The sequence below is a fragment of the Procambarus clarkii genome, chromosome 82, assembly GCF_040958095.1.
Source record: "Procambarus clarkii isolate CNS0578487 chromosome 82, FALCON_Pclarkii_2.0, whole genome shotgun sequence".
NCBI lineage: Eukaryota > Metazoa > Arthropoda > Malacostraca > Decapoda > Cambaridae > Procambarus > Procambarus clarkii.
Genome location: NC_091231.1, coordinates 3,516,852 through 3,538,593, shown reverse-complemented (window position 1 = coordinate 3,538,593; position 21,742 = coordinate 3,516,852). Strand labels below are relative to the sequence as shown.

Sequence of the window (21,742 nt, the reverse complement as noted above, 5' to 3'; positions counted from 1 at the left end):
GGTTACTTGGCACAGAGTTACACACCTGGGGTTTGTCCATGACGATCAGGTTGGTCGGTTGCAGGTCTTCTGCCAAGTCGTTGCCTAGGAGAAGTTGCACTCCAGGCATGGGAAAAGGCTTTTCCCTGACGGCGACTTGGACTTCCCCGTTCACGTAGGGACAATCCAGGTGGACTCTGGCGAGAGGGTATGGAGTGGTAGCAGTGAGGTCAGTGATGAAGACTGTTTCCCCGGTGTAGACTATGTTGGGCACAGCCGACTTCAAGATGATCGATTGTAGAGCCGCTGTGTCCCTCAAGATCTTCAATTTGAAACGTCCCTCCGGATTTGAACCGTTGGCAGAGACAGTTCCAGTATACAGGTGGTTACTGAAAAGAGAAAGATCATTAACATCAACACCAACATTCATCACAGGCTTACCGGACTTAGGAGGAGTTGGTTTGGGTCGTTGTTGGTCAGTGGTTCCCTTGTATTGAGACTTACCACACTTGTCTATGGTATGTCCATAGAGTCTACAATATTTGCAGTACAGTTGTGAACCAGCTTGATCGGGGCTCACCTTCTCGTAACTGTACCACGACTTCTTACTGGAGGATGGTTCGGGTGTCAGCCGGTGGATGAGGCTGTAAGTGTCAGCCGACTTAGCACACTTCAGGTAGTCGGTTTCTTCTTTATCTGCTAAGTAGAGGCGGACAGGAGGCGGCACACGTCTCAAGAATTCTTCAACAAGCATCAGGTTCACGAGTTCTGTAAAAGTAGAGACATGTGCTGCTTCCAGCCATTTCATGAAATACCTCCGTTTCGTGTTAGCAAACTCGAGGAAGGTAGTGGTACTTGCCTTCAGGTGGTCACGGAATTTCCTTCTATAACTTTCGGTGGAAAGTAGGTAGGCGTCTAACACTGCTTGTTTCAGAGTGTAGTAGTCATTCTCAGACGCCAAAGTACTGAGTGTGACTGCAGCTCTACCTGTAAGATGGACTCTGAGAAGTGTTGCCCATTGGTCGACAGGCCAACTGAGTTGATTAGCAAGGGTTTCAAAGGTGGTAAAGAACACATCAACTTCTGCTTCTACAAAGGATGGCATTAACTTACTTGCATGTGATATATTAAAACTGACGGGAAGATTGGCAGTAGCTTGTTGGCGTTGAGTGAAGTGTGAAGTTTCCAAGGAGATTTCGCGTTGACGACACTCTAGAGCCAGAGTCGCTTGTTGCTTGTCATGTTCGCGTTGCATCTCCAACTCGCGTCGTTTGGTTTCAAGCTGTACTCGTTCCCGCTCCTGGAGTAGTGTAACCTCACGTTCTTGTTCGTCTCTCCTCAAGGCAGCTTCACGTTCTCTGAGGGTGATTTCTCGTTCTTGTTCTTCCCTCCTCAAAGCAGCTTCGCGTTCTTGTTCTTCTCTTCGTATGGCAGCTGCTTCTCTTTGCTGCTCACGTTCAATCTTGGCCAGCTCTAGTTTAAGTTTCATCGTTGCCAAGTCAGTTTTCTCTGCAATATAGTAAGTTTCATGAGTTTCAGAGTCTATCTTACCTTGCTCTAAATAGTAATCCAGCAACAGGTTGTGTAGGTCATTTTTGTTGGCTTGGTAGGGAACTTCTAGTTGATACTCATGTGCAAGAGTTTGTAATTCAGTCCTCTTGGCACGACTTAAAGTCCCTATTTCACCTGCTGGATTTGCACGGAAAGTTTGGAGACGAAACATGGTGAAATTAGCAAATAAAGGTACACGAATGTTCAGTAGTGAAATGTCAGAAACAGGACAACGTGGCAACTGGTACCTATCCTGTGTGATCTTTAACAATTAACGTTAAGTGAAAGATATTAAATTAAATCAAGGGCGCAGGAAATCTTGTACCCGGTACTCATGTAAGAGAATAAGGGCAAGAAAATCCTACTAACAAATGAAACAGAGTTTCGAAAACAAATGAAACAGTTAAATGCTTCAAAAGTAAAATTGGTAGTCCAAGGATGTAGGCATACCTTGCCAAGTCTCTATAGGACATAAAGCAAGTTTTTCCTACTGAATTTAATATGATACTTACAGAATTAGCGAACTTTTGTGCTCTGAAAAAATAAGCTAATTCCCTACCGTTGTATGTATCATCATCTCTGACTGACGTGTAGGGGTGCGAGGTGTCAACTGGTGACGAGAACTGCTGCTGAGGTCCCAATTCAGCAACTAAAGTTCGAGCTAGAGGAACTATGGCCCTCTTTATCCTCCTACAGTCAGATTGCAGAAGATTGGGTACTCTTGACCCGGGGCAGACCACAGTACCAGGGTACCAATATGATGATCTGTCAGAATGAGAAATATTCAAGGGACATAGATGGTAAATACGAGTAATAACATGGAGGGAGAGATGACCAATTAAGAGTATGACTGAGGCCTACAGTCACCACGTAATCCAAAGTTGTCTCACCTTCACTATATGTTACTCTCGTAATGCACAATACACCGCACCTTATAAAAAATGAAATTGAATGAAAAATAGTAAAGCTACGTTAACAAAGTTAAATACGCTTACCATAAATTACCACTTGGCACCAGTACCTGAGTGAAGCTCCTAGGACAGGCCCCCATATAACTTGTGACGGTAACGCGTTGGTGTTCGGCTGTTTGAGGCTAGGGGTATGGCCTCGTCACATAGTTATAAAAAAAAATAGAAAAACTGGAACTTCGTCTGTGGTAAGGTAAGGAGAAGACACACAAAACACAAGTAAAACTTTAACAATGAAATTTTAATTACGTTAAATAAATCAAAACATGAAAATAATGCACAAACAAATTCTTATAATAAAATCAATGAATCAAAATAATAAGAATACTTAAATGACAAAATGAAAAGTTACGTTAAGGCAAAATAACAAGAAGTGCAATACAACAGTAAGTGGGAGGTGCTGGAATATTGGCTTAAAGCCACCACCTCTCTCAGTACACTCTAGAGTCTAGCTGGGAGGTGTGCTGGCTACGAAAGCACTGAACATTCTGAGGACTGATGTTGGGGCGACCCCAGACATCAGGTAGTATTGGGGGCGAGTGCAGGTGCAGCCAGACCGGCGACCAATCAGCGGAGCCGTAGCGATCAACGGGTAGTTTGGTGGTTGGAGTTCGAACAGGTGGCTGGTTGCATACGTTTCTGCTCACCCTGGCAAGCCTTGCTGGTGCTGGTGTTGTTGTCGTTGTTGGACATTTCTTCCATAGTCTTTTTATATAATTGTGAAGACGTAATTTTGGAGGGAAGAGCAGGCTCAATCTCTTGAAGGAGATTATCGTCACAAGATAAATACAAACTATTTAGTACAGGTGGTACGCAAATAAATGAACACAGGTAGAAACTTAGTACCCAAATGAGCCATACATAAGGACGTTAGAAAGAACTGGTCAGCACGGGAGACATTTCCCGTCACGCAGGGTGCAGTCGCACCTCCACAGATCTCCACAGATGGCTCAAAAGGGCCACCACTTACGGGCTATTCATGCCCGTGCCACCTTTTGGGTGGCTTAATCTTCATCAATCAATCAATCAACTGGTCAGAGTAGTTAACAAATTGAATGCATTAGGCAGTGATGTGGTAGAGGCAGACTTCATACACAGTTTCAGATGTAGATATGATAGAGCCCAGTAGGCTCAGGAATCTGCACACACAGTTACTGGGGTCTGGTAGATGAGCGGACAGCGCGCAGTGCCCGTAATTCTGTGGCCCGGGTTCGATTCCCGGACCAGGCAGAAACAAATGGGCAAAGTTTCTTTCACCCTGATGCCCCTGTTACCTAGCAGTAAATAGGTACCTGGGAGTTAGACAGCTGTTACGGAGCTGCTTCCGTAACTGGTGATAGATAGATCCGTGTGTGTGTGTGTGAGAGAGAGAAAAAAAATTAGTAGTCAGTTACAGTTGATTTATTGGCAGTTGAGAGGCGGGCTGAAAGAGCAGAGCTCAACCCCCGCATGAACAACTAGGTGAATACCAGTTGATTAACAGTTGAGAGGCGAGACCAAAGAGCCAGAGCGCAACCCCAGCAAACAGAAGTAGGTGAATTGAAATTGAAATAAGTTTATTGAGGTAAAATGCACACAAAGGGATGAGGTAGCTCAAGCTATTCTCACCCCGTTCAGTACAACGTGTTAATACATACATAGACACACATCACAAACAATAAACATATTACCAAACATTCTGAGAGATAAACATATACATTTCCTCCTTCACAAGTAGTATGGTATCAGACGTACGCACAAATACTTTTATGACCTAGGTATACTGTATAGACAATTTGCAAGAGACATGCAGATAATTCAACAAAATATTAGTCTTGGTGGAAGTAGGTGAGTACACAAGGCTGAGTGGACAGCGCTCGGGGGATTCTCGGCCGAGGGAGAAACAAATGGGGAGTTTCTTTCACCCTGATGCCCCTGTTCACCATGTAAATAGGTACCTGGGAGTTAGACAGCTGCTACCGGCTGCTCCTGGGGCTGTGTGTGCGTGTGTTAGAAATACAGTATATGTAATAGACATTATAGAGGGAAAATAGATTGGGTAGTAGGTCCAAGGGGTCCAAGAGCTAAAGCTCAATTCTGCAGGCACAAATATTAAATGCAAATAGTAAATACACACATCTATGTATGCATACATACATACCTCACGATACATATATACATAAATCCATCCATACAGATACATAAATCCATCCATACATATACATGCCAACATCCATCCATCTCCTTGCACGCATACATACATACATGTATATATATACATACATCTATCCATCTCCTTGCCATATGGTTTCCAGGACAGTTTAACCATCCTGTTTATACCAACAATGAATTGACGCTAGCACAATGGGTACGTTCGTACCCAGACTTGGCGTCCATATAAGCATGAGGGAGTCCACGAGGCCCCACACAGAATTGTAGTGACAGCGAGAGGACAACAAGCAGATAAACATGAGACCGGACTCTCTCGCACCCTTTTTGAGTTTGTACAGTATAGAATATGTGTGTGTGGATCAGAGACTTGAAATTGAAATAAGTTTATTGAGGTAAAATACACACAAAGGGATGAGGTAGCTCAAGCTATTCTCACCCCGTTCAGTACATCGTGTTAATACATACATAGACACACATCACAAGCAATAAACATATTACCGAACATTCTGAGAGATAAACATATACATTTCCTCCTTTACACAAGTAATCAGAGACTTGGGTTTGCTTAACCCTTCTCTGGTGATATTAGGGTACTAAAGACCTTTAGGTAAGGGTAACCCGCATCATTATAGCAGATATTTCATTCAGGCCAAAAGAATTTGACACAACCGTAGTGTTGGTGAGAGGGTGATAGCGGGGACCGGGTGTTAGGTTCGTGTGGAGAGGGGTGAAGGCGGTGGGTGTGATAGTGGCGAGTCATGATGAGTAGCTGGCCACAGCCGGGGAAGGTACTGGAAGGTATCCCTCTCCCACCACGCCCCTCCCACACCCTGGGGCCTCTCTCCTCTACTCTTCTCCTCACCTCTTCATCCGCATGCTTTACTTTTTATTTATTTATTTATGCAAGAGTTCTTACATTCTTGTACAGCCACCAGCATCCACACCGTTTCTGGCAAGTCCTTAATCCTAATTTTCCCCGGAATGCGACCCGCCAAATTGTTTAATAACCAGGTACCCATTCACTGCTGGGTGAACAGAGGCTACAGTTAAGGATTGACGCCCAGTAAATCCTACCAGACCAGGATACGAACCCAGGCCAAAGCGCTCGCGAAACGCCAGGTGAGTGTGTTACCACTTCGCCACGGAGACTGTCAGCTATACTGGTAGTTTAGGTCATTCTTATTTCCACAAATATATTATTTTCAGTGGTACAGTTGAACATCATGAGCAGGATGTAAGCTCATAATGTAGAAGCTAGCAGAGGCATCGTTGTTCTGTATCGACATACAGGAGTGTTTCAAGGTCATCACTAGCGAAGAGAAAATGAAGAACTACAAATTAATGGTGTAACACTTGAGTGGGTTGACTACTATCGGTACCTTGGCGTCACTGTCGGCTCTTAACAAGTGAAAGAAAGAGGAGCTCAACCAATTCATAGCAACATGAAAAAGTCGACTCAGGGCACTGAAAGCTATGACCTGGAATGGGTATGGGGCCTCTATTGCCGTGCTTAAAGTGGTGTACACAGCCTATGTGCGCTCCGTCATAGACTATGCCGCACCAGTTTTATGCACCCACTCCCAAAGCGATATGAAAAGGCTCCAGGGCATACAAAATGAAGCCCTGTCAATCATTCTTGGAGTCCTAAGAACTGTCAAAGCATCCAATTTACGAGAGGAGTTCTCTCTCCCTAGTGTTAAAAGCAGACTCAGGGAACAACTGAATACTATCTTGCAATTAATATAGCCAGAGACTCCCATTACAATGATGTTGCCAAGAAAAAAATGAGTTCTGTGCTACTTACAGGAGGAAACAGGAGAAGCAAAAAATGGACACCGGTCAGTCTGCTACCTGGAAGACCTTCACCTGCTTCAGTAAGCCCGTGAGCTCCCGCCTGTAGAGAGGTTGCCTCCCTGGGAGGATGACCCATGTAGGATTATTATCAACGAGATGCCAGTGAAAAAGTTCAACATGATATCACAAGAAATGAGGCACAAGTATCTTGAGGAAATTTATAAAGAAGCTGGGACTGAATTGGATCAAATCTATACTGATGTGTCATCTAATCCTACCAATGGCAGAGCTGAGGCGTCATACACTGTAATTAGGAGTAATGGCTTTCAAAACGCAATTGAAAAAAGTACGTATTGAGAACTATGCCTCTTCAACACAAGCAAAACTAACTGCCATTGTTATGGCGTTAAGATTTCTTGAAAGAAACACCAACCGTGCAGTGATCTGCACTGATTCAAAAGCAGTACTGCAAAACCTTAATAAAAATCGGGCGGAAAATCTAGCGATAGTTGCTGAAATCAAGAAAGCTCTGGGGGGAACTAACCAATCAGGGAAGGGTCGTCAAATTCCTGAGGATCCTCTCCCATGTTGGAATCTGTAGAAATGAACGAGCAGATGTGCTGGCTGCTGAGGGCGCTGAAGGAGACCATATTGAATATTTCATATCCAAGACTGCTACAAATTAGAGGTATTATCAGGCAACATCATAGTGACAAGGTAACTGAGGAAAGGAGGATAGAAGCACAAACCAGTCAATCTGTACGCTGATACAATGGGTTGCAGCAGACAATCCCAATCATTATGGAAGAAGAGGAGGTGGCCGAGGGAGAGAATCAGTAATAGCGAGAATTCGTCTTGGATACAAATATCTATAGAGTTTCGGGATGGAAAAAACTGAGCAGCGGATTTGCAGAATGTGGTGAGAGTGACGGACACCGCCTTGACCACTACCTGAGATAATGTGAACATCTAAGACACATTATAAATGTGTGTAGCATAGTAAACCCCACATTGTTTGAGTTAGGTAAATACTATCTGTCAAATATAAATGATGTTCTCAAAAGATTCCCCCATATTGCTCCAGCAAGATAAAGTAAGTTTTTAAGGGTTGACAAATGTTAATCTTCTTATTTGATGAGCTGTACACTTGAGACAGTTAAGCAAGTTCGAGCTGTGTCTGGGTACAAGTGACAGGATGAACAACCCAGTGGGTTTTCTTCCTATTGGGGGTTGTTGTACATGCTGCTATGGTGGTGTGTCCACTCACAGGATGAGTGGCGCTTCCCAATAAACTCGCCCCTCGGGGCAAAACTTAAACTTACTGGAGTGTGGACGGTATGTTAGGAAATGCAGAATAGACCCAGTGAAGAGTAGAGGTGCCATAGGCACAACCAGAGAACATTAAAATGGACATGAGGTAGGTCCACGGCTGTTCAGTATTCTCCCAGCAAGCCTACGATTTATTTTTAGTTTAGTTCATTTATAATGTACTCCATGCCAATCCTGCAGGCAGTAGTGGAAAGGGTTACAGAGGCACATAATGCAGGCTGTCCTCCTACGGTTTCCCAACGTCAAGAAAACGGACAAATTAATGTGTCCTTTCCTAACCTATCAGAGGACCCAAAACAGAAAATGGGACAGTACGTCACTGTCGCGGGCCGCTTCCATTTTCAAGTACAAAAATGTTTGGCCTTATGTAACGTATACAATCGAAATGTGACTTTTTTTTTTGTAAGCGAACAGGTTGCATATTGGGATCAGGGACAACCCCAAAATTTATTTAGCTAAGCAAGTTACAATCTTGATGAGCTAGTTACAAAATTCAATGCACATCGTCACATTAACAATGGGCTCGAGACTGACCACAAGTACAGTTTCTAAATTAAGCAATTGACATATGTTGAGAGCTGGTGTCACAATTGATATAGTTATCCTGCACACCGCCCCCCATCCAGTGGGGCAGCGGTGGCTAGGTTACAATCACTTAGTTACGACTTACAGTAAACAACTGGAGATATTTGGCCAAGATTTCTGGTTGTAGATCATTTTTGTAGATCATCGCTGTTAGATCCAACAGCGGATCTGTTGATGGACCATTTTGATCTATCCATCGGTTAGGTTCGGCCAATTGAGTACATAATTTTTGTGAGGTGACAACTGGAGAGGATGGCTGGGTGCTCAACCATGTCTGCTCTTTGTGGCTCCTCGCCCGTGGGATGCGTGGACCCTTATTGTCTGAGTGTTGTGTCTGTAATGAAATGTGATCGACAAACTCAATTTCTAGTTGAATTATTATTTTTGCAATTTTAGTTAATTTTTTTAAGTATAATGTTAAATATCAGATGGTATTATAATTTCATTATCCGATTTATATGTAATAGGGGGTACATTTTCTTAGTACTGATTTACTGTTTGTTACCATGTGTTATCAGTAATATATTGTCAATGGCAAGCCTTTAATTCAGTAGTCAATTTGTCGTGACACGCAAAAGGCTATCTAGCTAGAACGTTATTGATTATCATTGTGACGTCACAATTTAGAGTTGACATCTCGAGGTGAACCGGGTATTTATCCATCAGAAAGTCGCTGTTCTGTTCCAAGGTTAAAGTCATTGTATAGTTTTACCTACCACATACCGGCAGGTGGTCTAAAGGGGCTAATGCTTAAACATTCAGTAATGTAATGTTGGATAGTATAACCCAGTTTCTGCTCACAGAATGTATATATGAGATATTCGTCTCTTGCAGCCACCTGCCAGAGGTAACGTTGGCCTAACATAATCATGGCAATTACCGCCATAAATTTCTTCCACCTCCACCAAAGGTGGGGAGCATACCCACCATACACCAGGCATTTCCTCTCTGGATTCCGACGATGAGGCGATGGAAAAGGAAAGTGGCTGCAGTTGGATCTCTGATTTGCCTAATGAGTTCCCCAGTTAATTTTTTCTATCATTTAAGGTGCACATTTACCCCACGTGCCATGAACTTCTTAACCTGTAACAATGTTTTTGGCCCGTTTACTTATTGGTCTACTGGGTCTCCCTGAAAGTGGTAGCCCCACCACCTTCATATACACTGAACTGTAGATAAGTATCAGTCAATTTAGATGTAACTGTGCACTCCCAGACATTGTGTTAACCATACATGAAATGTTGCATGGTGATCCCACCTGCACGCTAGTGACTGCTGTGGGGTCTGCACGTTTGGGGTTCCCATTGTTCTGGACACTTGACTAGTCAAACTTCCTCAAACTTAACCTACAACTTACGACAGATCTAATGGTGGCCATATTTGAATACTGATGCATTGCCATAGATACACTATTGCCCGGTGGGGATACGGGTAGGATGGCGTAGGGCAACACTAATAGGGCCCCACAAACTAGGCTGGTGCCCATGGAGGAATGAGAGGACAGCAATTAAGAAATAGCCACACGAGAGGCTTGCACCTTAAAAAGGTGTGCTTTATATATACGTGTGTCTCAAATGTAAATGAAACAAAATTTATACTGCTTTTAAAAAACAGAGGTAAGGGGGTTCTGAGGTGTGGTTCAATTAATTTTTTTTCTACTTGATTTTGCTGCTTTAGCTGTGTCTTGATGAGTTAGCTTTGTTCGAGAAGGTATCCATGTAAAAATATATTTTGAAACCTTTATTCTGTGCATCGTGCATGGTTATTACTACCAGATTTCTGTTGTCTTGGAAAAAATGTTTTTAAATATTGACATGCTTGAAGGGGAGACCTTGAATAACAGAAAGCTGCTACTCCTGGGATTTATATTGTGCTGGTAGTAATTGTAGTGCAGCTAGTTCTGTTGGATTGGCTGTTAGCAGTCTTGAGTGCAATAATATACAGAAACCTGAACAAAATGTAATATAACCGAGTCATCATGAAATCAGCACTAGCTACTCCATCATCATTATACTACTACACATTAAGAGCCACATATCTATGGGTCAGCTGATGTACATTTGGCCTACATTATTATAAAAAAATTGAAACATCAAAGAATTTTGAGACAACTTTATCACTAACATTTCAGAAATATTAAAATATATATTCTGGCGTCGTGTTAGCACCACTTAATACTGTAAATCTTAGCTAAAGAAAATATAGACGCATTAGATAAGATTGTGGAAACACCTTACTTCCTTGGAGGTTCAAGGACAGTGTCATCATCACAACATTAAATCTTGAAATGTTGTAAGATGAGATATGTGTGCAGGGAAGGTTGCAAGAGTCATTTAACAGTTCCGAGAGCCTAAATATACAACTCTTGTTCAACGAACACGAGCATGTAAACGAAAGGGGCATTATCCAAAAGTATGCTCGGTGTTGTGACCAAACCACACATCAAAAAATGGAGAAAGGACAACGTTTCGATCCGTCCTGGACCATTATAAAGTCGTGTGCAAATCTGTGCCCGTGGTGCGTACGTACGTACTATAAAATAAAATAAAAATAAAATGTTTATTTAGGTAAGGTACATACATACAATAAATTTTTACAAAGATTGGTTGACTTATAGGTAGAGCTAGTACATACAATGCCTAAAGCCACTATTACGCAAAGCGTTTCGGGCATAACGCTTACTCACTACTCACCTAGTTGTGCTTGCGGGGGTTGAGCTCTGGCTCTGGTCCCGCCTCTCAACTGACAATCAACTGATGTACAGATTCCTGAGCTTCTCGAGCTCCCATCATATCTACATTTGAAGCTGTGTATAGAGTCAGCCCCCACCACATCATTTCCTAGTGTGTGTGTGTGTGTTTGGGTGTAATGTGTGTGAAAGAGAGGGAGTGGGTTGGGGTGTTATTTTTTTATTTTTTTTTGTGATCCTCCGGTTTTATCATACAGATAAGAGCCCACTTGGCCCCCAAGGGTGATTGTAATCATATGATATGACAAGTTGGACACGGTCATTTATGACGACATAAATGGAATAATAATAAAAAAACGGTAATATAACCGATGAGAGTATCAGGATTATAAGATTAAAAACAGAAATACATCGCTGAGAAAATAAGAGGGATTATTAGGATTGTTGTAAGTGATTGCAGTAAGAACTCTTCCAGAATCAAGCAGTAGGTCTAAGACCTGGAAAAAAGTATAGGCTCCCCTTACGTCATCGCTACTCTAACCTAACTTCAGGACTCACAGTCGGGGATCTAGGATTCGATCCCCGGGTAGTACCAAAATGATTGGGGACGTTTCCTTTTGCCTAATGCACCTGTTCACATAGCAGTAAATAGGTATTATATATAGTAAATAGGTAAATAATATAGTATATATAGTATTATATATAGTAAATAGGTACCATGGAGTTAGGCAATTATTGTGAGGCTGCATCCTGGAGGTCAGTAGTTCGACTTTAGGGGACCACAATACATGTCTTAAGTGTGTGTGTGTGTGTGTGTGTGTGTGTGTGTGTGTGTGTGTGTGTGTGTGTCCAAGAGAATAATATTTGAGAAGATGGTATCCGGACAGGGATAAGAGCCCATAGTGAGTGACATGCCACCTGGCTAACAAATACGTACGTTCAATAGCCTTAACCAAATGGCCAGGTGCATGGAGCTAACCTCAACCAAATTTGCAGGGAAAATGGTCTAGAGTACAGGACAGACATAGGCTGGTTGGGGTCACCAGAATTCAAGAGGGAGCAGCATACCAGGAGTCGCATTCTGACCCCCACAAACATTTTTGACACTGTCCGGCGGCTGCATCTATGAAAATGTTTTGAAACTAAAATTAAAAAAAAAATCTTAAAGAAATATACGTACACCATTATTTACTGATCTCAAGAAAGTTAACATAAATATTCGCCTATCCTTACTTTGGCCATAATAGCATAAAACAAATGAGTTTTCTACAGCTTCAAATGCTTCTCAAGTCCCATCCCTATCCCAAAGCGAATGGATAACTTTTCCTTTTTTTAATATTTCACGCCGCTAAGCTCCTCCCATCGGTGGACCACCCACACGGCAATGGTAGAAAATTATATTATTTAAGCGAGAGAGAGAGAGAGAGAGAGAGAGAGAGAGAGAGAGAGAGAGAGAGAGAGAGAGAGAGAGAGAAAAAGAGTCTGCCCGAAACGCTGTGCGTACTAGTGGCTTTACAAGAATGTATATACTGTACTATCCAATGTATTCTCACAAACCCAATGTACCTTCTTGTATATATATAAATAAATAAAATAAAATAAAATAAGAGAGAGAGAGAGAGAGGGGGGGAGGGTGGGAAGGAGAAAGAGGGAGAGAAGGGGAAGGGGGGAGGGAAATACAGACAAACAGATGGACCCGAGCAATGCCTGGTACCCCTCCCCCCCCCCCCCCCCAACTGTATACTATGGGAGAATATCTGTCTGTCCAAACTTGGAGTCCAGACACTCTGTGCTAGCGTCAACCAAATGTGCAGAGGAAATGGTGTCGGATGTGGAACAGACATAGGCTGGTTGGGATACGCCTAAGTTAAATGTTTTAAATTTTATTTATAACACCCCATGCAATTTTCACTGAGCCAATTTAAATATATGGTGTAATTTCCCTAATTTTGGTGCTTGTAATAATATATTTTCTTATATATTAACTACATAATTTATATATACAGTACATTTATCTACGTAAACAACTGTATGTAGACCCATACAGTTATTTCAGTGTTTCTTAATAATACATTTTCTAAGAGAAGGGAAAGGGGAGAGGGACAAGGAGAGAGAGACAAAGGGTATGAGGAGCATCAAGGGATTGATGGGATGAATAGTAGAGAAGAGGAGGAAAGGGTTGAAAGAGGGGAGAAAAGACCCGGGCACAGCTGGGCAACCCCTTCTAATATATAAATAAATATATCTGTCAGTTGAAGGTTGGAGGGGAGGGTTGGATGATAGGGGAAAGAGGGGGTGGGGAGGGAGAGAGAGACTATCCTGGGCACTGCCAGGTTAACCATAATAGTATACCTATAAGAGAGATTACTGTATCTTGCCTGTTCGAGGTTAGAGGCAAGGCTCTTGAGGCTAGCCTCACCCAACTTTCATGCATGAAGCATGTCGGGTAGAGGAGTGTCGTAAGCCAGTCTGGGTTAGGTATAGGGTCACTCTTTGGGAAATATCAGCATCTAACAACCTCCCTCCCAATGCAATTTTTATGAAATAACATCTGAAGTATTAGTTCTGTTGCCCATAGACTTATTCACCACTTTCAGTGATTTGTTATATAAGTTTTCTGAGAGAGAGGGGATGTTTAAAGAGAGGGGAGGAGAAGGGGAAGATGGGCATGCTTGAAGAGAGGGAAGGAGGGGAGAAAGATGGAGAGGGAAGAGAAGGGTAAATAGGGAAAGAGGTATGAGAGAGGGGGGTTGGGGAAAGACTGGGAGAGAGATATAATAAATGATACCCTTGCTACATTTGTACAAAAGGGCTTGGACCTATGCTACATAGGTTTGAGTTCTTGAGAGATCATTGAGTGCACTTATGTACAAATGTAGTTAGTGTACCATTCAAGCTAGCCACATACTGTACTTTTAAGGCACGATTGCAACATGTTCATAGTACTGTATTGTGTTGACGAAATAACTGTGCCCTTTCTCAATGACTGTAGAAATTAGATTCACGTAGGTCTAACAACCTTGCAGCTGTATCCATGTAATATTCAAGACCAAGATTGCATCTAGTAACAGTAATAAAATATTGTATCTGTTATTATCATGAAATATGACTAAGTCCTTCCCTTGTGAAGATAATTCTTTAATATTTTATTATAATTTCCTTGGAAATTTGACCAAAATTCTGTGTTGCAGGGAGCTGTGTGAAGACCTTTGATGATCAGAAGAAGAAAGTGTTCATCAATATTTGCACTTCAGATGCCATCCCTGCTCCTGAAGATATTACTGATCAAGAGCTGATTGCCATCCTTGAGTCGGATGCACCGTCAGACTTCCGTGTGCCCATGTCTATTGGTGAACTGCACTATGAGAAGGCAAAGTGTAAGATTTGTGACATCACAGTTCCCAGTTACCCTTTTGTCTGCATGTTTATTAAATACCGCATCCTTGAAACCAAGTCTTTTTGAGGCTCTTTGGATTTTAATATCTTTTAATTGAATTTATATTAAAAAAAACTCTGCCCTTTTCATATGTACTATTAAAATTACTTGAAAACTAGATGATGAAAGAATTTTCTAGATAAAATGTGTATGTTTGAGTCTTCATGCTATAATAGGGAAATGGTGCAAGCTACATGTGTTCCCAAAACATGGAATATCATTGTATATTACAGAATAAATAATAATCACCAATGACACTTGTGTATTTTAGGTGAAACATAGAACAAAAATTACTTAATTTTTGAGCTCCCGTGCCTCAGTGTTTGACCCGTAGTAGCCGTAGTAGCCGTAGCCACCGCAGCAGTAGCCGTCACAACTGCAAGAAAAATGACAGGTTGGATAACAAGAACTTTTCACACTAGAGATGCTATACCGATGATGATACTTTTCAAAACGCTTGTGCTATCTAGAGTGGAGTACTGCTGCACAATGACAGCCCCTTTCAATGCTGGAGAAATTGCTGACCTAGAGAGCGTGCAGAGATCCTTTACTGCTAGAATCCACTCAGTAAAACATCTAAATTACTGGGACCGACTAAAGAGCCTAAATCTGTACTCCCTTGAGCGCAGGCGGGAGAGATACATAATAATTTACACGTGGAAAATAATTGAGGGGCTGGTCCCAAACCTGCACACAGAAATAACACCACATGAGACCAGAAGACATGGCAGGATGTGCAGAATACCCCCGTTGAAAAGCAGAGGTGCAACAGGTACTCTGAGAGAGAACTCTATCAACATCAGAGGCCCGAGACTGTTCAACACGCTTCCACTACACATAAGGGGCATAACTGGCAAACCCCTCACAGTGTTCAAGAGAGAACTGGATAAGCACCTCCAAAGGATACCTGATCAACCAGGCTGTGACTCATACGTCAGGCTGCGAGCAGCCGCGTCTAACAGCCTGGTTGATCAGTCCAGCAACCAGGAGGCCTGGTCGACGACCGGGCCGCGGGGACACTAAGCCCCGGAAGCACCTCAAGGTAGCCTCAAGGTAAGGACCCTCCCAGGACTGATTGTTTTTTGGCCCCAGCAGGATGAAACCTTTTTAGATTATCTTGGCCACAAAATAAATTGTAGGGAACTCAATGGAGAGCATACCACCATCCACTAGAGCTTACAAAACCACCCAACACTGTATAAACATTCCTTGGCAACTATAAATTGCTAAGACCCATTCTGAACTACCAAGTCACTCGTTCAACTCTTATCTGAGGCTGGTTGGGTACGCTTCAGCTGGTACAGTTTCTCCTAAATTAAACCTCTGCTTTGGCAGTGCAGTAGGACTTTGTTTCCAAGTCAAGGGTTGTGTGCTTGGTTCATTATGACAAAAAGCTATGATAAATACCATGAGCATTCCCTGCATACCCAGAAGACCAGACCAGATTCCTAGAACCTTAAATCTCTGAAAAAATAGTACCTTGAATACCTAGGAAAGTACCCCAAATCATGTATTCTTAGGCATGTTTACTGGTTTACCATATGTTTACTTCCAATTTTTCTGAATGAGTACCTTAGATCCTCAGGAGGCTTTCTCAAATTCCTGGGGATGCACACATGTTCTATAACATTTTATTCCATATCCCATGTCATCTTTTTTACTGCTTCTTCACACACACTCATTAGGTGTGCAGAACTTCAGTGTCATTTTTGTATTGCTTGAGAAGTACAGAAGTGACTGGTTTCTGTTTGTTTGGGTTTTCACATGCTGCTGTATGTAGCTGGTTGCCTTGGGTCCTACCTGGGCAGGGTAGGCAAAAACAAAGTACAGTAATCAGAAAAGGGATTGAGAATACAGTAACTGCAAAGTAAATAAAGGAACAGAGAAAAATAGAGAACCAAAATAGACACACACACACACAGATAAGAGAGCATGTATTGACAGAAGCTGATCATTCTTTCTAAGAAGATTAGAGCATTTAACTGTGTACCGAGAAAGGCAAGAGTCCACAGCAAGAAAGCCTGGACTAAGGGTTCATGTTGTGCATGTTGTGTATAAGAGCCAATTCAACAAGATGGCATCTGTGAGGAGTAGATGCAGGAAAGATTATTTTGGATTATTTCCCTAACATAACAGAAGAGAACATATGTTTTGCATTTACAGTATGGTGCTCTCAGTCCCTTCTCTGCTTACTTAATTTAAGCTTTTCCTTTCATCTAGGAAGCTCCCGTTAGCTTTGTTTTTCATGCTTCACTTTTTCCATTTACATCTCACCATTTCACCCACCTCATCTACTCACTGTCTTTATAATGGCATTCTTCACTCTACAGCCCCGCTCCTGTGCTAGGTAAGTCCACCACGGGCTCACTGTAGCCCGTGCTACTTGGAACGTTTTGTTCCGAGTAGCTGAATCTAAAATGAGAACATCAACTCTACAGCTATATATTTACGGGGTACTCATGCCCATGTCACCTCTTGGGTGGCATAATCTTCATCAGTCTACAGGTATGTGACCTGTTAAGGTTCCAGGACAGGCCAAAATGTTGTCACTTTTCTTTCTTTTCATGTGTGGGTTGGATTATTTGTTTTCAGACATGTTAGTGTGACTTATTCTCTATATATAATACATGTTGTCCTGTATAAATTATGTGTTAAAATTAATACAAATATTTCAGCTGGTGAAGATTGTATGGCATTTGACGTCATCATTAATGAGCAGTTTTTCCTCAAGATGTTTGACGATCCCCTCTTCCATAATTTTTTCATGATTGCTACTCTGGAGGGTATAGAGGAAAAATATTCTCTCAAGTTAGACAAAAATGGTAAGTGTGAAATATAACTTTGTTCTTGACTCAAACTTGGGGGATCCTGGGAACCAATCCACAAATGGTTGGGCACTTTCACTCATTATGGGGTGGCATCTTGGGGAGGGTCAGTAGTTCTACCTTGGGGGGAGGGGTGCCTCAATACAAGCCTAAAATACTGTATATACAAATGCTTCCTATTCCTGACAAAACAAGTTATTATACTGTATTGACATCTTGTTCAATGCAGAACTTTCAACAAGTAAATGAGCATGTCAGAACATTCTCCAGATGCCTTACCAAAACATCCCTTATATTCCATCTTGTTTCCTTATATGTCCTCATTTAAATTTTCTTTTACTCTTGTATAGTACTTTAATTTCCAGTCTTTTCATCTCCTACTCTGTACTATTCGTCACTTGTAAATTGTCCTAGGTAACCTTACCAAGGACAATTTACTCTTAACATAATGTTTCCATTGCAAAATATTTACATTTACCCACTCCACTATCCAATATATCTCTTAACCTATCTTATTCCATTGACTTTTTATTCCTTCCACTTTATTAACAAAGGTGGCTTGCAATTTGTGAGATACTGTATTGTATCTCACAAGTTGCAGAATCAAGTTATTAGAATCATTCGTTCATTAGAGTTGAAGCGAAGGAAAGAACTTAGAAAATTTAGAGACATTACCTAGGGACTTAGAATCAAGAGTCATCAGTGAGATTAAAGTGTTATGAATATAATCGTAAATACTGTGTGGGAATAGTGTGATTATATTTGTTCATATGCAACAAGCCATGTGCACCTGTCGACATTGCAAATCTGCGCTGTAATGTCATGCGTCACCTTCACTGCCTGACCATTATTCCAACCACTACCATCTCCTGACCATTGTTACCTCCACCATCTCCTGACCATTGTTCCCTTCACCAGCTTCTGACCATTGTTCCAGCCATTTCCTGACAATATTTTCATCTATCATCTCATTGTCAACATCATCACCAGACATTATATATTGCCAGTTATCCTTGCACATGTGAGAGAACCCTGCAAGTTCATACAATCTATGGTGACTGCAGGAGAATGCAAGTGTGAACAATACTAGTATAAAGTACAATACTCAGATTTGAATCATAGGGGGTTTTGTTTAAGTCGCTGTATAATAATCTCTTGGAGGTTAACCCAGTCGAACTCTCCTAGGGAACACTTGCAACAGGTGAAGGACTGAGATAAAGACAGTCAATGGACATCGTTACTTACCTGAGTGGAAGCAAGTATTGTACCCAAGTGTCGTTCAGTATAGTAAGTGGTATGGAAGGTTACTACACACACACACACACATAGCTGAACTATATTTGCATATATATAAATATCCCATTGATATCGTAGTGGTTTATTGATCCCATATGAATATGTTAACCCAAGCATCTGATTAGAACTGTGTGTTCTTTTGATAATGGTAGTGTTAGGAGCCATGTTAATTGGGTGGTTATTACAATGTTAAGGGAGGCCGTTCCTTAGGGAATCATTAATTGTTCGGTTGGGCTATGATGTCTCTTTCTGTTTGGATTATTTTTGTATGATTCCAATTCGAATAAAGAAACCCAAGTATATTAAAGTTTTATGAATAAACTTGTTAACAAATTGAAGTGTTTCGGTGAAGCCTTCTTCCATAAGAGATACTGCAACTCCCTTTGTATAGCCAGTGAGTGATGCTTGTGCTATTCATATTTAGATATTAAATGTGATGAGGACCCTGATGTTTCTCCCTGCCTAAGTACTGTATTGTGCAGGTGAATCTCACGACCTCCTTGTCTGAGGGAGGCCATCCACTGGGAGGCCCTACCTCAACAAATTGACCTTAGAGCATGTGGCGTTCCTTTGGCAATCTACAAGCTTCCTGGAGAGCCTCTGCAACTGGTCTGCCCTAAGTGATGTAAGCAGAGATGGCCAGAAAATAGTAGAATCCTACAAACGCTGTACTGACCAGTTCAAGTGGCTGGTAGATAAATAATAACAACAGATACAGCATTGTATTTACTTGCAGGATGGACTGTGCTGAAAAATAAAAAGTACCATGGAAGCATGTCTGAGCAAACTGTTCGTACAACCATCCCTCTAGTGCAAGAACTAAGTGGAGCAAGACATTGGAAGCCAAAGGATGTACCAAGCACTTCCTCGAGCACTTCTCCCACAGCAAACCCACCTAGCAAGCCACTTATCACAGAACTTTCAACAAAAACCATTGCATCAATCTCTGAGACAGCAGAAAAATCCAAGCCAACATTTTTGATGAAAAAAGTTCAAGAAGAGAATGGTCATGAAGACTTGATAGTTGAAGTCAATTTGCCCAGCATGGTGAGCACAACTACACTAATCAATTCACCGTTTATCATTTTAAACACATTTTATTCTGTTCTTGATTTTTACCTTACTGAAACAAATTTTGAGGAACATGGTTCCCAGCTGAATTTCCTGAACCCATAATGCAGAATGGTTGACTATTATGTATGCCCATGCTGTGGTCATCTTGCAGCAGTTGGTTCCAATTATGAAAAAAAGTGTTCAATGCTGTAGATGTTTTGTGTACAGCTCATATACAGTATTGATATTGCAGAACTGCATAATATTAAATTTGGTATATTGTAATGGCCTTCCTCTTACCACCATCATCTGTAGTACAAAGAGCTTTTCTTTGGCTGCATATTGGCCACACATGGGTACTTCATGGAGCAAAGACCTGTTCCTTATTTTCCAAATTAGTCGAGCACCTCCTCAAGATGTTCCTCAACTCAATTAGTTTTGTTGAGGAAGGGACTTGGGTAATGTAGATAGTTTCCTGGGCTTGGTACCTTTATTTGATAATTGCATACTTGCATTTAATTATATAAAAAGTGCTCAAGATTTTTATGTATTTATAAAATCACTAAAATTTTAAATGTGAACTCTCTCTTAGTGTTTACTCCCCTAAGGGCTTATGATATCAGTGATCAGTTTCTGTGATATCTGTTTCTTACAGGTATCGGGTAAAGCTATCAGTGTGGATGTTGGAGAGGATCGTTTAGTGGTCGAGAGCTCCAAGAATCTCCTTGATGTATTTGTTCCATTTTCCTTAGACAACGACAATGCTGAGGCCCACTTCATCACATCGACAAGGGTACGGTTTGTCTTATATAGTTAACAAAGTACAGTAAATAATATCAGAGCACATTAGATTTCCATATAGAGTATCAACTTAATAGTAGAATATGTTATCGTGCCTGTGTTTGTGTCTTTGTCTATATTGTTGTTGCTCTACGAATAAACCCTTAGGCTGCAGACATCGTTAGTTGTTGATTCACAGGGCAATGTGGTTATCATATAAAGATTTAAACAAATTATCGTCTGGGTTTTACACCTATGATGCAAATGTGGATATAATACCACTCTTTGGATGTAAATAAAGAAAAGTGATAAAACAATCGGTGAAACATTTGACAATAAAACAGGAAACGTTAGCAAAGTTGAGCACCAGGTGTTGACAAGTGCCAGATGCAGTGAACACCTGGTGCTCACCTCCACCCAGTGAAACTATGAATATTCACCTATTTTTGTGCTTTTTCTTACATTTTGCATACAATTTAATTTTTTTTTTTTTACATTGGTGGGTATGACCATATCTCCATAGCTGCAGTCTAAGGGTTAATTATACTTAGTGTAGAAATAAAGATAAGCCATCCACATTGTCAAAATCAGTACCTTCCTCTGTTAAGTATGGTATGAATTTTAGAAATTGAAATGTAGTTACTACACTAGATTCTTATTTGTTATGTTTATTTTCAGGTTCTCATTGTGAGAGTCCCAGTTCTTCATGCATAATGCCTGCAATTCATAGGATAAGATTAACCATTACTGTATTCATTACTATTAAATCTATAAAATTAAAACTTATTCCTGGCATAATCCATTTTCTTGTCCAAAGTAATCCACCCACTCACTCGGTAATATATAAAATGTTTTAATTATCTGAAGCCATTAATAGCGATAAAATACTAACTCATATATGAGTATTTCAAAATAAAATATCCTTAATATACAGAAGCTGTAAATATAATTTGATATACTGCACTTAAACATTCTACTGCTATTTTCATGGATGAATCTAAATGTACAGGTATAAGCAGGGAACTCTCCCAGACCATGCCTTTCCAGTGTGTCCCCAAGTAGTTCCATCCCTGCTTGCACCCTTCTTCCATATTCTATGATGATCGGGTGGTATGAGAATGATGATCGGGTGGTATGAGAATGAGTGGGGTGGCATCACGAGACTGCTGGTGCTGCCACTTGGGCGCACCAGTAACTGACCAGTGGTTGAACTCTGATAATGATTACATAACTAGGAACAGCATTGCCAATGGTTACCTTGCAGTTGTCCATTTTTGCTGTGCTCTATCTTTCCAATGGCATTTCT

At 41.2% G+C, this 21,742-nt stretch overlaps 1 protein-coding gene across 1 annotated transcript in view; it reads left to right on the top strand.

The window, feature by feature from the left end:
- The window catches only part of Pih1D1 (PIH1 domain containing 1), a 32,124-nt gene extending 10,890 nt beyond the window's left edge, over window positions 1–21,234 (top strand). Inside the window, exons 3-7 of the mRNA XM_045752263.2 lie at window positions 14,238–14,423; window positions 17,158–17,304; window positions 19,340–19,650; window positions 20,312–20,449; window positions 21,115–21,234. Of these exons, the coding sequence (XP_045608219.1) occupies window positions 14,238–14,423; window positions 17,158–17,304; window positions 19,340–19,650; window positions 20,312–20,449; window positions 21,115–21,150 (818 nt within the window). The 3' untranslated portion in view covers window positions 21,151–21,234. The remainder of the gene's footprint in view (window positions 1–14,237; window positions 14,424–17,157; window positions 17,305–19,339; window positions 19,651–20,311; window positions 20,450–21,114) is intronic.
- Window positions 21,235–21,742: the final 508 nt, after the last annotated feature.